This window comes from Solanum lycopersicum, chromosome 8 (genome assembly GCF_036512215.1).
Source record: "Solanum lycopersicum chromosome 8, SLM_r2.1".
In the NCBI taxonomy this organism is placed as follows: Eukaryota; Viridiplantae; Streptophyta; class Magnoliopsida; order Solanales; family Solanaceae; genus Solanum; species Solanum lycopersicum.
In genome coordinates, this window is record NC_090807.1 from 14,964,263 (window position 1) to 14,983,078 (window position 18,816).

At 34.2% G+C, this 18,816-nt stretch overlaps 1 protein-coding gene across 6 annotated transcripts in view; it reads left to right on the plus strand.

The window, feature by feature from the left end:
- Window positions 1-326: 326 nt before the first annotated feature.
- The window catches only part of LOC109120854 (uncharacterized), a 29,389-nt gene continuing 10,899 nt past the window's right edge, over window positions 327-18,816 (plus strand). For 2 of the 6 annotated variants that reach the window (XR_011211108.1, XR_011211109.1), the window contains exons 1-3: window positions 330-595; window positions 14,362-14,599; window positions 17,462-17,547. Coding sequence is in view for 1 of the 6 variants with exons in the window: in XM_069287999.1 (XP_069144100.1) it covers window positions 10,972-11,361 (390 nt within the window). In the remaining 5 variants the exon portion in view is untranslated. Of the gene's footprint in view, window positions 596-10,369; window positions 11,823-14,361; window positions 14,600-17,461; window positions 17,548-18,816 lie in introns of those variants that run through there. The other 4 variants (XR_011211107.1, XR_011211110.1, XR_011211106.1 and 1 more) reach the window with 3 other exon arrangements.

Here is an 18,816-nt window from a genome sequence, read left to right on the forward strand (position 1 = left end):
ATTGGAGTACGAAATATGTTAATTATTTACTCCTCGAGTAGTTTAACGATTCAAGTTTTATATATTAGTGATTTACATATTAAATACATTAGCAATAAAGAAGTACCGGTGATCAATCAAAAGATATTTCACTACTACAAAAATTAAATTTAGCGGCAATTGTTTTGCGACAATGAGTTAATTGCCGCTATGTATAGGCGTGGGGCAAAATATTAACCGCTAATCTATAATGGCCAACAATAAGCATATTTTTAGTTGCAATTCTAAAGAATAGCCACAAAAGAGCCTCTTTTTTCTAAAAATTAAACTCCCGCATTTCTCAAAATTATTTCTCCTCGCCTTTCTGTAAATTTTGGAGAGAGAAAATTTTTTTACCTGCACTTTAAGGTAAACATTACTAACCTAAAAACTCTCCTACACAAATAAGAAAAATATTACTAAAAAGGATCTCCTAGAAAATAAGGATTCCCCAACCTAATTCATTAGATAAGCACACACATAAATTATATACTCTCTCAGAACAACGACATCAAACATCATATATTTTTGTCACGGTAGGGTAGCCAGAAACACCAATCTTTTCAGAAGTTTCTAGGTATGTAGATCCTTTTTTTAACTCCTCTATTTCTATGATGTTCTGCTATCTTTGTTGCTCTGCATATTGTCATTGAGAATTCATCCTTGTATTATATTTTATATAATAATAATAATTCATCAATATTTAAGCATTAACTGGGAAAGAAACAAAAAATAAACGTGAGGACTTTATCATTTTTTAGGCGTTATTTGTGATTTCCAAGTTGTTTTATTTGTAAAAGTGTTTTTTTTTTGTGTGTACGTGAACTCTAGCTGTTTTGACAATGGGTCAAGATCTCTTCTTTGAAATTATCAAGTTTTGTGATTAATACTCTCTGTTGTGACCCCTTGATCTATGTGTTATTATGAGTTCTTTGTTATTTAAATACTTGAAATCATCATTATAAATTCTTGAAACATCAACCATAAGAAGCTTATTTTAGGTAGATGTGAATTGTTCAGTTAGTTATTTTGATTATATCTTTCATGTTAATAATCTACTTTAATTCTGAAGCCAGTGTTTACTTCGCTTGAACTGTCACATGTCTCTGTTTTTCAATTAAAGTTTTCTTCAATGTCTCTTAATCATAAACACGTTATAAATTAAATATTGAATTTATAGATGCCTTGATCATGTTTTGTTTTAATATGACTTTCATGTTTGACATTTAAGAGTTCGTAATCTCGAAAGCAATAACTATTGTGTCTCACGAGTAACACAATTATCAACCTGTGTGTTTTCATATATAACTAGGCAGAAACTAAAACTCAATCAATTTGCTATTGTTCAGTTACATTAACGATAGTTAGGGACATAATTTGCAAAGTTATTTGACACTATAGGTTATTGATTTGTATGAGCTTGTGCAACCTTTCCTGATGAATACTGAAGCATCTGGTTCTCATTTGATTTTTTGCCTATGCTGTTGGAGTTACAGTGCCTTTAGTTTTACCAGGAACTAGCTCTTTTCCCTGAATTAAAGATTTGCCCATTTGCATTGAATTGCAAATGGGACTCCATGTTATTGCTAGAATAAGGAATGAATATAGAGTTAGTAAGTTTACCTGAGCCTGACTTAGTTCCATGAATCTGCAAACCTGTAAGTTCTTCTCCTCCTTGCAGCCCATTGATTAGATTATAAGGTGTCTTCAAAACCATAATGCTTCCACCTGGTGAAGGTTCAATGATTTTTTTCTGTGGTATAGATGTTGGAGTGAGTAAGAGACATTAGCATTGACATAAAATAATAGACATTTCAATCTGCACGAAGACTTAACTAGGTGAATTTATAACAGAGATCTTTATTGGATGGAAAAAATCCTTCGTTTGATGCCTAAACTGCTACACACCACTTTTGTCCAACAACCCAGGATCCTTTTTTTGAACCTTACTCTATTAAGCGCTACGACTTTATCATTAACAAGGTCACGACCCTTGTATTCACTACTGTAAGTCCCTTGGCTAATCTGCAAGAATAGAACGCTATTACACAACCTAAAAACTATAGAACTAGTATATTTCAATCTCCACCAACCCTTCACTAGGTGGATGTATAATAGGGACCTATTAATTCTCCCTAAATAGGCATATGGAACAAGGGGACAAAATCACACGATTCAAAATTAGGAGAAATGAAGAAGCAGAAGAAAGATAGAGGATATATAGAGTAAGACTGGGCAACGGAACGGGACGTACCGGTACCGTTCCGGTTCGTCCCGTTTCGGTTGCCTACGGGACGGGCCGGGATATTCTAAACCGGTACACGGAACGGGACGGAACCGTAGTTTCGTACCGGTGTACCGGTACCGGTTCATCCCGGTTCATTCCGGTTTCGGTCCGGTCCGGTCAGTTCCGGTTCCGGTCCGGTTTATTTAATATATATTAATTTTTTTATATTTTATATTTTATATGATTTATATTTATATTTTTTATAAATTATATTTTAAAATTTAAATTTTTTTCAAAAATCCCGCCCATTGAAATTGTAATTTGTTACAAATTTAAATAAATTAAATTGATATTTTTTAATTTTTGTAATTTAATTTACTTTTTTAAAATTACAAATTTTATTTATTTAATATTTACAAGATACAAGTTATAAATATAACTTATAAAATAAATATTAATAAATATAAGTAATAACTTATAAAGTATAAACTTCAAAAGATTTAAATTTTGAAAACTTTATTAGATTACTTGCAAACTTAACAATAATAAAAAAAAATTAATAAAATATCTTTAAAATAAACTTAAGTTAAAAATTATAGTATAAATTTAAAAACTATTAATTTATACTTAAAAAATAAAAAAAAATTATATTTTCGTAATTTAAAAAATATCGTCCCGTTAATTCCGTCCCGTTCCATCCCGGTCCGTTCCGGTTCATTCCGGTTCCGTCCCGGTATATAGTGGAACGGGACGGAACCGATGAATCATCCCGGTAATTCCGGTCCGGTTCATCCCGGTACCGGTCAACGGATTCCGGTCCGGTCCGGTACCGGTTCATTCCGATCCGGTGACCCGGTTCCGGTCCGTTGACCAGTCTTAAATTATAGAGTAAATATGATTAGGTAAGAGCAACCTAATACAAAAGAAACAGACTTAAATTTGTTTCAGGAAAAACGAGAAAAAATACAAATAGTGGAGGGATTATAACCCAGCAAAAAAGTGGAAAGTTAAGTACCATAACTTGAAACACCAAAAAGTGCGTAGTCTTTTCATCATTTTCAGTCATTGGAATTGTCTATCTCACTATGCTTTGAAATCTGCATGCTATCAAATTATTGATATTCGACTCAGTGCACAACATACAAGCAGTAACATCAAAATTTGGAAATAACATATTCTTCCATGGTTCTAAGCTCAAAAATATGGAAGAAACAAGAATTTTCACATCTCTACCACCAAGTCAATTTTGTTCCACATCCCTTTTCGGCTAAGGAATATGGATGAAACACGCATTTCCACGGCTAAGGAATATGGATAAAACACGCATTTCCACAACTCTAAGGTTAAAAAACCCATCCTAATCCCTCTTTCGTGTCCATATCTCTTTCTGACGAAGGAATTGGAAATTTTTTGTTACATGACTCCTTTTTTCATTTCAAGGTACTGTTAAGTACTGAAACCATTAAAAGAAAGGAAGGAAACCCCCAATTATTTATTGGACACGGGAAATAAATACCATTCAGGTAAAATTTCGCAACAGAAGAGAGAGTGTTCATGTTTGGTAATTCCCTTTTGCCTACATGTTATTGTTGTGTTGACTTTCATATGAACTCGAGCTTAGAATCTGTTCAGAATCTCTTTTGCTAAAATCTGTTAAGTCTAACGACCGGTATAGCCTAAGCGGTAGTCACAACTCTTTTCTATTGTTTGATAAAAGTGGTCAGCAACAGCAGATGTAATAAACGGACGATGAAAATTTCAAGGTGAATTCTTATTCATTAGATTTCTACTGTAAGAGGATATTAACAATATTATGCACATTGACAATCACACACAGCTAGAAACAAACCATGATATAATATTTGTTGGATTTTAAAAAGGTGTTAATGAAAAATAAAGAGTTGTGGATTTTATGAATAGTTATGACTTTTATGAAATATTGAGACTTTTATGGAAAATTGTGACTTTTATGGAAAGTTGTGACTTTTATGAAAGGTGACGACCTTTCTAAAAGATTGTGACTTTTCCAAAGGTTTGTGACCTTTCCGATAAGGCACAATAAAAATCTTTTCGCACTACCCTTTGTTTTCTATAAATTGAGGGATTTCCTCTCATTTTAATATAGAATTCATGGACTTCTTCTTCAACTACTAAATCTAGTATTCTAAGTGTACTTTACTTCCATTGAGTGGTTCGCTGACATTGGAGTTTTTGGTATCTATACTCTGGTGATTGAGATCATTTTACCTTGGGAGGTCATATTCCAAATCAAACCTCGGATATTAGAGGGGAATAATTTCCTTATGGGGACACTGTGAGTTTAGTGGACTTGATCTTTTTCCTATTAAAAATTTCCAGATTCTAGTACGTGTTTTACAAATTTTAGATTTTTGAATTAAATTCAGTTCTTCTATCTTTTTTTTTCTTCACTGGTTCATTAAACTTGGTAACTTCGTGTTTCTGCAAAGTTTGTTGGAATCAGTAAAATTCTTTAGACACATATTAACAACAATTCTTCTTTAAGAAAAATATTTCGTGTATATATTTTTTTAAATTTGTTTCTGATTCTAGTTTCGCTACTAGTTTTAATTTTCTAGTTGTGAAAATGTTCTTAAACTTTGTTGTCTTACAAAGATGTTCAACGTTTGTTCTAAGTATGTTTGGAATACAAGATGAACAACAATCTTTAGGAAATTAATATACTGTTAGTATTTTTTGTATTCTACTAATTGAAAGAATCTGATCATGGAAGTAGAAGATAAATGCATTACTTCTCCACAATTCGTTGCCTTGTTTAGCAAGGTCGAAATGAGAATGTAAACAGAAATTTTTATGGTATTACGTTTAAAGATTACCAGGTAACTTTCTTATTAAATTATTTATGGAGGAAAATAGTTTCTAAGAGTTATCATCTTTGATTTTTTTTTTCAATTATGTGTATCTTTTGAAAGAGATCTGCAAACCATATGTTGTGGAATGGATTTTACTTCGCAAATATTGTTGCTTTTAAAATTCTTTAGTTTGCAAAAATGAGATATGCATATTTTTGTTTGTATAAAATAGTATGTCAAAATGTTATAGTTGGAAGACTATTTGATAAGAAAATTTTTTTTATGTGATAAAGAATATGTGTTATTTTGTTTGGAGAAAAAAAAAGACTTTTGTAGTTTTGTACTCCATGAGAAATGTTAGTGTGTCTGATTTTTGTAGACTAAAAACTTTTGTGGTTTTATACTCCGAATAAATTGGACTATGCAATTGATTTGAAGAACATGAAAACTTCACATAATAAGTCAGTGTTGTACTTTTGAATAGTTTTTTTGTCCTTATTGTTAGTATTTAAACTAAGTGGTATGTCTATTTATGATAGAGGAAAAATGTCAGTGACTTAGAATTTGTGATTTTGTGTCTCTATGGAATGAACTTTGACATTGAGTAAACATTGTCAAAGAGAATTGCAGCACTATAATTCTTTCGTAGAATAATGTTTCCAACATTAAAATATGTGGAAAAACTATTTTCAAATATTTGAAAAATATTTTTGAGATCACATTTGAAATGTGGGGGTTATTTGCTTATGATTAGACTTGGTGTCTAATTTAACTTAGGAGCAAAAGATATGAAATTCAATGATACTTTTGTATTATGTTATACCCACAAAATTCTTGGAGTATATTTGGTATTGTGGTTGTTGAGTTTCTCTATTACTAATATATAGTGTGACTAATATGAAACATCCAAATTAGATATATACTTGTTCAAAATAATTGTATTCTTTTATGGGAAAAAAAACACTTAAAATGTTGTGATTTTTCATGAAAAGATATGTCTATTATAATAAAAGTATTTGCATAGACATGAATATTGGTGAATAGTCATTTGTTATATTTTTGTAAAAATAACATTTGGACTATATTGTCTTTATTGAACCCGATGAAACTTTGTTCATGGGTAGTTCTATAACAATCATATTGAATGTTATGGAAATGTCCTTCTGAAAAGGACATGTGACAATCTAAATAATGTTTGTATCACACAAAATTGTAAGAAATAAGAACAAAATATTAAGAGGAAAAATCTACCTCGTGGAGTGCTTTTCAAACTCAATGTTTTTATTTGTTCTTACTTGCTTGAGTCAATGTTTGTGACATGAACACTTGGGGCATGTCAATTACAAAACCTTGTAAGGAAAACTGATAAACTTAGAAGTTTTGCCTAACTTTGAGTGTAATAAATAAAAATGTCAAGTTTTTGTGGAATCTAAGTATGTTGAACATTCTTATAAATCTATTGAAAGGAATTCTAATCCCTTATAATTGATTTACACTAACATTTGTGATATGAAATTAACACCATCTCATGGTGGGAAAAAGTATTTGTTACTTTTATTGAGAATTGCATTATAAATGACTATGTCTATTTGCTGAATGGTAAGGATGAAACAATAGAAATGTCTAGACAATGTAATATCGAAGTTAAAAATCAGTGTGAAAAAATATAAAAAGTGATAAGAATGGAGAGTATAAATCTCATTGCGCAGAAATATGTTTGGAAAGTGGAATATCCATCAAACTATTGTCATATTCACCTCAATCTAATGAAAAACCGAACGTTGAAAGAAATGATGGATGCATTATTTATAAGTTCGGGTTTACACAAAACTTATGTGGAGGAACTATCCTTATTGCAAAAGGGAACAACAAAAAGTTTTGTCTCTTTAGAGAGAAAGCAACTTTGTTTAATCAAAATACAATATTTTCCGTATGAGAAACGGAAAGAAAGGAAATCCAACTTGAAATATTTCAAAGTGTGGGAGTATCTAGTCAAAGTCCAAGTTCCTATTCCTAAAAGAATTAAAATAGTACCTATCACTGTGGACTGTAAAATTAGACTTGAATAGTCTAGAGAACGGTCTAAAAGGTGTTAAAGGACATTTACTTCCTTTGAATATGATTTTGTAACATTTCCTGTGTCTTTTGTAGACTCATTCTTTGGAAAGATGGTGTCAATAAACAATATTGGAAGTTAATTGATCTTTTTCAAGAAAATAAACCTTTGGGTTCAAAGTGAATCCTTAAAAGGAAAATAATAGTTGATGGAACTGTTGAAAAATATAAAGCAAGACTTTGTGCCAAAGGCTTTAGAATTTTTTTTTTATCTTGTCAATATATATATGTACTCGTTAGTAATTAGAATTATATCCATTCGGATGCAAAAATTATTAGTGTGGTATATGACCTCCAAATTCATCAATTGAATGTGAAAAGAACTTTCTTAAATGTAGAATTGGAGGAAGAAATTTACATGGAGGATTTTGTGGTTCCTGATAAATAAAAGAAAGTGTGTGAAATTGTTAAGTTACATTATGGAAGCACCTAAACAATGACATAATTTGATCAAACTATGTCGACAAATGGATTGAAGAATGATGGAAGTGATAAATGTATTCACATTAAAATCATAAGGTCATTGTTTGTTTGTATATTGTTGATATTTTGATCATCAATAGAGACATTAATGACATAAATGCTACTAAACGTATGCTATAAAGCAAGTGGAATGGAAATTATTGGAGTTGCTAATGCGATCTTAGATATAAGAATTCGTAGAACTCCATAATGTTTAGCATTTTCACGGTCTCATTGCATTGAAAAGGTACTTAACTAGTTCAAATATTTGGATGTCAATATTTTCAAGTCTCCAGTAAATGTGAGCTTTGAATTTCAAAAGGGTGAAAACAAAAGTGACTCACAATTGGATTGTTCTACAGTTTTGGGAAGCATGATGTATATCACATAATGTGTGCGATCAGATATAGCATTTGCTATTTTAAGCTGAGTCGGTTCACAAGTGATCCCAAATAAATTCATTAGATGACAATAAATAAAGTTTTGGAGTATTTAAAATAATACTTAAAACTATGTCTTGCATTATAACAATATCCAACAATATTGAAAGATATAGTGATGCAAATTGAATCATCGGACGAATGAAGTAAAATTCACGAGTGGATATGTATTTACTATTGGTAGAGGAGCATTCTCTTAGAAATATTTCAAAACAGAGATGTATCGCTAGCTCTACAATGATCTTTGAGCTAGGTTCTCTAGATAAGGTCGGTGAATAAGTTGAAAGACTCCGAAATTTCTTGATTGATATTCTGTTTTGGCCCAAACCATTGGCATTAGTATGCATACACTTTCACAGTCAAGATGCAATAGGTAGGGCATGGAGCATGATGTATAACGGAAAGTCTCATCATATATGACATAAATATGATACCGTTAGAAAACTACTCTCTAGTGAAATTATCGGAATTGACTATGTAACGTCAAAGGATAATATGTCAAATCCACTTACAAAAAGGCCTAACTAGAGAGGAAGTTAATAGATCGTCTAAGGGAATGAATTTACGGCTTAGGACAAGTCATCATGGCGGTAACTCTATCTACTAGACTGGAGATCCCAAGAGCTAGATTTAAGGAGAAAAACAAAGTGGTGAATGACGGTTCGTCATTGTCAACAAACTCAATCAATTCTCATGATGAAGACAATGCTCAAGAACAAGGATACAACATTAAGGCTTGTTAATGAGTTAATAAAGCTTAATGATTTTAATGATTTGCTAAGTTTGGTAGAGTTGACCAAATAGTGTATCTATGCGATAACACGGTTAGGAATCACCTATGTGAGTGTGAAGTGTAAGCTGCTTCAAAGAAGATGATTGTCAAAAGCCTATCTCTCTATACACTCATGAAACCATGAGGTGTTCATGGCTAAAACGAACACAACCGTAAGAACCATAAACGGTAAAGAGTTAATTGTGTGACATATGGTTGTCTAGGTATACACCAAAGTTCGACGGTTCAAAGATATCGCATCTACCGATTGATCGAGTATATCCGACATATGTTTACTACAGAAAGTCCAGGGGGAAACCTACTTATCCAGATGCAATTAATTCTTATTTGTAAAGTACACATACTTGTCCGTTTCTTTGTCTTCAAGTCATTCCCCATTCATGCGGGGGATTGTTGGATTTTAAAAGGGTGTGAATGAAAAATGAAGAGTTGCGACTTTTATGAAGAGTTATGAATTTTATGAAATGTTGCGACTTTTATGAAAAGTTGTGACTTTTATGGAAAGTTATGATTTTTATGAAAGGTGACGACCTTTCTGAAAGATTGTGACTTTTCCAAAGGTTTGTGGCCTTTCCGGTAAGGCACAATAAGAACCTTTTTGCACTACCCTTTGTTTTCTATAAATTGAGGGATTTCCTCTCATTTTCATATAGAATTCATGGACTTTTCTTCAACTACTAAATCTAGTATTGTAAGTGTACTTTAATGCCGTTGAGCGGTTCGCTGACATCACAGCTTTTGGTATCTATTCTCTGGTGATTGAGATTATTTTACCCTAGGAGGTCATATTCCAAATCAAACCTCGGATATTAGAGGGGAATAATTTCCTTAAGGGGACACTGTGAGTTCATTGGACTTGATCTTTTTCCTATTAAAAGTTTCTAGATTATAGTACGTGTTTTACAAATTTTATATTTGTGAATTAATTTCAGTTCTTCTATCTTTTTTTTTCTTCACTGGTTCATTAAACTTGGTAACTTCGTGTTTCTTCAAAGTTTGTTGGAATTAGTAAGATTCTGTAGTCACGGATTAACAACAATTCTTCTTTAAGAAAAATATTTCGTATATTTTTTAAAAAATCTGTTTCTGATTCTAGTTTTGCTACTAGTTTTAATTTTCTAGTTGTGAAAATGTTCTTAAACTTTGTTGTCTTACAAAGATGTTCAAAGTTTGTTCTATGTATGTTTTGAATACAAGATGAACAACATTACATAGAGAGTGGGAAAACTGGTATCAAATTTATCACCTTATAATCCATCAGAATAAACTATTAAGTTATAACACAAACTAATCTAAAAAAGGACTATGTCATTTCTCATTGTGATTGATCCCCTTAGGTGAAGGCTAATACGCAAAGAACGTTAGCATTTTAAGTTCTAGCATCAGAAGAGTGCCAAATGACCAGAGTTTATTATTCTAGAGCATTTTGTTGAACCATATGTGTTTTTCCATTTGTTAACTTTCAATGATTTTTTCATTTTAGGCAACATAGTGTCACGACCCGCCTGATACCCAGGCAGTTCGCGACCTGCCTAGGCAGCCAGCAGGCGCAGCAGGCGCAAGGGAGCAGGCTGACCACGCAGGTCAGCAGCCAAGGGGACCAGCAGCAGCTGAAGAGGCAGCAATTACAATAGTTACAGCCGCTACAGCTGTTACACTTGTTAGTGGGGCGGCTGTTTCAGGAGTTACAAGTCTTTGAGAGGCTTGTGCAGATCATGGGGCAGACTAGTCAAGGCTAGGAGTCCTTTTTGGAAGACTTAGGAGTCATGCCTTGAGTACATGAATAGGGGCTTGTATAGTTGTATTTATTTACTCTTAGGGGTTAGAGTAGTATAAATAGTAAGGTCATTGTATTTTGTAAAGCATCCAACAATTCATTGACTAATAAGATACTAGTCCATTCTTCCAAATCTGTCTTTGTTTTCTCTTTCTAAAGTTCTCTTAGCGATCCAAGTAGAGGAAGGCTTACTTGAGTCTAGAAGATCGTGCAAGAATCGTGAGTAGACCGTCAAGTGCCGCACGGAGTATTGTCCGATTCGAAAAGTCCGTGACAGTTGGTATCAGAGCCAGGTTCATCGTAAGAGAATGACGAACGAAGGAGACGGCACTAGCAGCACCCCCAACGCCTGCACTGATGGTGGGAAGAAGAACAAGAAAGGGAAGAAGCAGCAGACGGGTAATGAACCCAATCTGCCCGGACTTCCCCCAAGAGTTCCTCCACCAGGTGTTCCTACACCAAGCGAAGGGCAAGCATCTCTCCCTCCCCAGATTGTCGATGGAAGTGACGTAGACACCAGCGAGGAGTCCGTGGACGTTACTGTCGGACCGGAGTGGATTGCAAGGGCCGAAATGGCGAGGCAAGCCGTTGAGATCATAGGCCAGCGCTTGAATACAACGGACAGAGATCTCAAAGCTCTTGAAGAGTACTCCCTTGAGGAAGTTGAGAAAGTTCGGAAGGTGTTGGAGGCACGCTAGCAAGCCGAGTACGAGACAAAGGAGGCCATTACTTCCTTAGAAATCAGATTTAGGGAAGCACTTGGCACAATCGAGTCGCTTAAGGCCAAGGTGGCAGCACTCGAGGAGGATAGAGAGGTTGGTGGATCCTCATCACATGACCGGGAAAGGGAAGCCAGAATTGAGGCGCCTAAGCCACCAGTCTTCATAGGCGTCCGTGACGCGCAAGCGGTGGATAATTTCCTTTGGCACTTGGAGAAATATTTCAAGTGTATGCGGGTCCGTAGTGATGTGAACAAGATCAACACGGCTGTGTTGTATCTTTCAGAGTTGGCCATGCTATGGTGGAAACGTAAAGAGTCTGATATCGCAAAGGGGACGTGCGCGTTGAACAAATGGGAGCAGTTCCATGTGGAGTTCAAGAAGGCGTTCCTCCCTAGCAACGTCGTCTATGAGGCAAAGCGCAAGATGCGGGAGTTGAGACAAAAGGGCAGCATACGCGCGTATGTGCGGGAGTTTACCACCCTTACATTTCAGATTCCTGACCTCAAGGACGACGACACATTGTTCTACTTCATGGATGGGCTGAAAAATTGGGCCAGAACGGAGTTGGAACGGCGGCAAGTCAGGACTATAGACGATGCCATCACGCAGGCTGAAGCCTTGACAGACTTCAGGCGAGAGAAGTCTATTAGTGCAGAGGAGGACGACGAGGTAGGCAGTCATGATGATAGTGGGGATGACGGTGGCGAAGGCTAGGAGCAAACGCCACAACCCAAAAGGCGTGACACCTACGGGTCCAGCGGCAAGAAGCCCAGAGATCGTGGAAACACGGTACGGGATTCCAAGGATGGTTGCTTCATATGCAAAGGGCCGCATGGTTACAAGAGATGCCCTGAACTGAAAAATCTTGGTGCTATACTCCGTGAGCGGAAGGAAGAGAAGGCCCAAGAAGAAGTCGGGGAGACTAAGCAGTTAGGCGTGGTAAGCCTATGCGGGGCAGTCATCGAGCAACCATCGACGAGGCCAAGGCAAGTTGAGCCAAGGCAAGCGGAGCTGAAGCATGCTGACAAGGGACTTGCAAAGTCTATGGCGTGGGCTCAAACAGTCGACATCACGGTCAATGGGAAGATTGCTCGTGCGTTGATCGACACCGGTGCTGAGGTCAATGTTGTGACCAAGACGGCAGCAAAGAGGTTGGGGTTGCGATATACTTCAAGCAACGCCCAAATAAAGTCTGTCAACGCATCACCGACTCCCACAGTTGGAGTAGCACACGGCGTTAACATCATGGTAGGCGATTGGCAAGGGAAAACCAAGTCCATCGTCGCCCCCATCAACATGTTTGATGTTATTCTTGGGCCGAAGTTCTTCCAACAGTGCCATGCAGTAATCGATCCTCATCTCCAAAAATTGACAATCATGGAGAAAGGAAGGGAATATACAGTTCCCATGGTGAAGGCACAAGCGACGGAGGGACAGGCTAGACTGACAGCCATGGAGCTCGAGAGGGTCAACGTGAGAAGAAGGTTAATACCGGCAACAACCATTGCAAGTTCGAGAGAAGACAATGGTGCTGGAAAGTCCATGTCACCGCGCAGTAAGAGGGTTCCGAGTAGGAACGCTAACATGATGAAGAGGCCGCCGGAGCACTTGCCTCCGTTGAAGGAGGAAGTTCAGAAGATCGGGTCGAGAAAGGACGACACATCGATGAAGAGGCTAATCGAAGGGATTGATCGAGTACGCGAGTTGATGGTCGCCCGGTAGAACTCAACGCCGATTTGAACGCAATGTGACGCAGACGTCGCATCATCAGGTGGGCGAGTTTGTCACGACCCGCATGATACCCAAGCAGTTCGCGACCTGCCTAGGCAGCCAGCAGCGCAGCAGGCGCAAGGGAGCAGGCTGACCACGCAGGTCAGCAGCCAAGGGGGCCAGCAGCAGCTGAAGAGGCAGCAGTTACAACAGTTTCAGCTGGTACGGCAGTTACAGCCGTTACAGCTGTTACACTTGTTAGTGGGGCGGCTGTTTCAGGAGTTACAAGTCTTTGAGAGGCTTGTGCAGATCATGGGGCAGACTAGTCAAGGCTAGGAGTCCTTTTTTGAAGACTTAGGAGTCATGCCTTGAGTGCATGAACATAGGGGCTTGTATAGTTGTATTTATTTACTCTTAGGGGTTAGAGTAGTATAAATAGTAGGGTCATTGTATTTTGTAAAGCATCCAACAGTTCATTGACTAATAAGATACTAGTCCATTATTCCAAATCTGTCTTTGTTTTCTCTTTCTAAAGTTCTCTTAGCGATCCAAGTAGAGGAAGGCTTACTTGAGTCTACAAGATCGTGCAAGAATCGTGAGTAGACCGTCAAGTGCCGCACGGAGTATTGTCCGATTCGAAAAGTCCGTGACAATAGGGACAATATAGCCTCATGGTCCTATTTTAATAAAACATGTCTGGAAAATTCCTCCTGAAAAGACAATTCATGTGTCGTTTAATAGTTGTAACCTATCTATTGGGAAAGAAGGGTGAAAGATTGCTAGCTTTCTAGGAATTGTTGCGAGACCTCTAGAATTAACACCTATACATGTAGATTATTGGAGAACTTTTGACAACGAGCAAAAGAGAAATTGGTGGATTTTCTAAGTGTATTAGCATTATTACTAGGTGAACAAACTCAATTTATACATGATATTATCTTTTAAATATTGACTTTTATTTTGAGAAGTTCTCTTTTTCGAAATATTGAGAAGCGTTTGTCTTTAAGTCACTTGGAAAGAAATGCAAAGACTATAAGTGTAAAATTAAAGGTGAGACTATATGTCAAAATATAAGACTAAAGAATATTTGCCGAAAAAATAGAGACAAAATCTAATACCGAGAGATAAATGAAGTGGTCTAGTCGCTTATTGCGTTTCTGATAAACAAAAGCTATAAAAAATCTTGAAAACACACCTACATATTTTAGTTATGCTACATTTTATTAAATAATTTGTAAGATTTTTTTAATTATATAAAAAACATAGGCCTACCAAGGAAGTGGATCTGATGAAACAAAATAACGAGAAGTTGCGAGCACCAACAACCACAAACAACCAACAACCACCAATATGTAAGGTCAAGAATAATGTTATTACATGAGCAAAAAAATTGTCTGACTTACGAATCCTGCACTCTTTCTTTAATTTCTTTCATGTATACAATTCGTTATTTGCTGCGGGGATGATCATCAAGCTCGGTGTCTCAATTCGGTGCCCTATAGAGGTAACCTTATCCCCTTTTAGATTTGTTTTACTCATATATTGTTTGTTTATATTTTAGGATATTTCAATATTACAATAGTTTAAGCTTCATGTTTGAATTAATTCACTTCTTTTAGGTGTAATTTTAGTTTTGCATATTATAAGTGTCTAAATTAGCGTAGTTTAGTTTAGTTTAGTCGTTGTTTGAGTTGTATAAGTAATGTTACCCCTTTTTTAGTGTTATTGTGTTCATTTCTACTCTGTTTTCATTTATGTAGATTAGCTTAATTATAATCTTGTTTGAGTTATATAACCAATTTTCCTTTTTATGAAAGCATGAGGTTTGCTATTAATATGTTCTCCCTTTGTTTCCTTTCTATAGCGTATTGTATTCTTATGTTACCAATAGTTGCAGGTCAAACAATTTTTTTTAAGAAATAAAACTTTATGTCTTGCCTTCTTTAATTGAAAATAGAGTTAAGTATGACTCAAATTGTCACTTTCCCTTCTGAATTTAGATTAAATATTAAGTCATTGTTGTTGTGTAATGTTCATGATGTTTACTAGTTTGTTAATACTTAAAGGTTGAACATGTTTGGTATTTAAAGTTATGAGGCTACAAATAGGTGTTCATCCCTTTAAAATTTATTTTCTTTAAAATATAAGATTTTTCCTAAGTCATATATTCAGCTAGGTTAATTTTGAGACAATTTTAGCCTCTTAAATGAATTTCAAACATTTTTCTTCTTTTTTAGTCTCAAATTTGTTTCTCATCTTTAATTTTATTTCTTTTGAGATGTTCACTTCTATGTTCAATTTCTCCTCTTTTTTTAACAAGGTCGTTTGGAAATTTATTCAAGATATTTTTAAAATGAAGTTGATTTAATTGTTCTTAAATATGAAAATTTTCACTTCTAAAACATTGATCTTCCAGTTCTTAAGAGGACCAACTTGTCGTTAAAAAATTATTCCAGTTTTTCGTTTCTTATTAAATCTATATTCTGAATTTGAAAACATAAAAGTTTTTTACTTGTGCTTATATTTTACTCTCATAATGTTGAGTATTATGGGTGATTGTTTGTTAAAGCTTTCACCATGTGCAAAATCTATTTGAAATGCTTATGTTGTTTTAAGTTTGTTTCCACATCTCCTTATTTATGTTTTAAATAATTGTCATTGTCAATATTAACTTGATAGTCATTGGTGATCACTCCTACTCTTGTCGCTTTAGCTATTGTAGTTCCATCATATTTTCAGTTTGTTTAAAGGAAAAAAATGTTAATATGTAGCTTATCTTATTGTGGAAAGGACAATAATCCATCATGAGACAAAGGAAGGAATAGACAATATGCTACCAAAGTTGGCTTTATCCTTAAAGAGTACCACTTTGGTGAAGTACTTTGCCTCTGGAATACTTCAATTGTTATATTGAAAAAGCTGATTTAGTTTTTGCTAAAACATTTGTAATTCAAAATACCTTGTCTAAATTTCCAAAAATTATGAACCAATTACAAATCGAAGCGGTAGATGTCTGATGGTTGCTCATGCTTTACATAGAGCTTTACTTATGGTCGATTACAATTCTTTGATTGACTTTTGTTGTCCTTTGCCTACTCTTTTTTTCATTCATTGACTTAGGACCTATTTGGATTCACTTATGACTTATAAGTCATACGCCATAAATTAGAATTTCCAACTTATGACTTTTGACTTATTTTTGTTATTTTGTCTTTAAAATAAGTGCTTATAAACACTGTTTAACTTTACCCAAACACTTAAAAATTGCTTACAAGTTATTTTGACTTAAAATCACCTAAATAAGAAATCCAAACGGGCAATTAGCTACACCGTTATTTCTCAAAATTATAAATCATGTGTAATTTTGGTTGTCTTTTTCTTTATCAAAACAAATCTCTGAGAGAATTTCCATGTTTCTTTGAAATGTAAGGAATTTAGAGCTATTATTTGTTTGAGAGATTCTAGTCCAAAGTACAACCATGAGATAACATTCATTGTTTCCCTTGAACCTAATTGATTATTTTTTTTCCTTGGTTCTTGATTAGAAAGTGTGCCACAAGCTTCTCCCTAGTGAAGGCTGATCCTTTTGCTTAGAAGGTATAATAGGGTGAAGTGCAGAGTCTATGTGGAAACACCATCGGCCTAAAGTTCTTTTCTTTTCCATGCTTTATCAGTTTCTTATGATTACCAAGCTAACATTCTCATTCTACTTCATCTTATTCGGTAACTATTTGGCAAGACTCTACTTTGGAAAAATGTAACTTCTTATTATGAGTATCCTAATTCATGATGAAACTTATTAGAAAGAAGATTTTTTAGTTCATGCTGGAATATCTAGATTGTGGATAAAAATATGTATAAGGGTACCAAAATTTTATAACATAATTTGTTCTTGAGGTGTCTTAGGTCTCTTCTCATTGTTTTTATTGTTTTTGTTAATCTTATTTTTTTGAGTTTTCCATTGTTCTTCCTGTTGATTTGGGTCTTCTTCTATGTAATGATGTTGCCCTAGGTCTACTTGTGATGTTGTATTATTTTCCAGTTACTCAACTGCATATTTTGTTGTTCACTTCTTACTTGATCACCCTTATTTTTATTCTTTTCTTCTGCATTGAGTCCATGTTCGAACTTGTTGCATGCGACTGAAACATGTGGTTAGTTCTAGAGATTACACATGCTTGTGGATTTTGTGCTCCTACTTTTCCTCTTTCTCTATTTGTTCTTTCTGGAAGCGGTTCATTGGAGGGGATTGTCATTCACACTACTACTTTACCTCGTTATTATTCCTTCTCATTTCAGTAACATATATGAAGTGGTTATATCTTAATTTTTACTGACTCTTCTCCTTTCCTCCTCTATATTATAGAAAAGTTATGGATGATGACTAATTCATTGGTTGGGTGAGATGGCCTTTAGCGTCATTTCCTTGTGGAAAAGGAAATAGTTTCTCTAGTAAGGTCTTATACTGTTTATTGTGTGCTACATAATCTGTGTGCTTCAGTTTTTAGCTTATTCTAAGATGATTTCTTATGATAAACAACAACATACACAATGTGAATGCATATTAATGCTATCACACTGTTAATTAATTATAAGATATATGTATCTTTGTCCCAACACCATATGTTTGTTTTATTGAAGTAATCATGTCTCTTCCTTATTTATTGTCCTTCTAGAAAAATTGTCACACTTATGTATTCGAGGAAATGTTAAGTTTTGTATTTCATAGAGTATCAAAATTATCAATTTTATATTTTTTTCTGATGCTAACATGATCGCACAAATAAAAAGAAGTGGATATGTTTGAAAAAAAAACTACAAGAACTTTTTGTCTTTCAAAAGGAGGAAAAGTTCATGTATATAGTTATTGCTTTTGCATCAATTCTTTAATATTTTTTTAGAAAAATTCAATTAGTTATTTTTGATATCCCAAATTGGTTAGTTAATGAGGATCTAATTTCTATTATTATGTAGTGAAATTTTCTTATGTGCATTGCATGTGCAGAATTTTAAGGAAATTGAGGTCAAGTATTGACTTCAACATGCTCCACTTTTGGATTGATGATTTCATAATGATTTATTTGAAAATTTACTGGAGATTTTAATTCATTTTTAATTAGGAGTTAATCAGTTGGTTTATGTTGAGATAATAAGATTTTGTTAGATATCAATTTTAGTTGAGATAGAAAAGATAATTTATTTTTACATTGTTTACTTTTACAGAAAACTTATTATATTGCCATTTTGTTATTTGATTATAATATTAGAAAATATTTTCTTTATATAATATTTATTGGTTATCATGAAGAAGATAGTTTTGAATGCACAGATTGTTTGTATTTATCTGTCTTGAGAAAAACTATATATAGATTTTTCTAGAATGTCTAAAATAAGTTGATAGTGATACTAGAATATTAATATGACATTTAGCAAAATATAAAGTAATGTCACCAATTTTTATGACATTCAATAATCACATTTGTTAACATTAACTCAAGTGTATGAACTTTCAATGTGACATTTTATAAATGTTACAAGAAAGTATCTTGAATTTTTTTTACCAACATTTAATCTAAATGTCAAAAAGTGTAAGTGACATTTCATAAGTGTTGAAAAAATAATATATCATATATCTCATATCAACATTTACACAAATGTCAAAAATAAATGTCATATATTTCGTACCGACATTTACATAAATGTCAAAAATAAATGTCATCT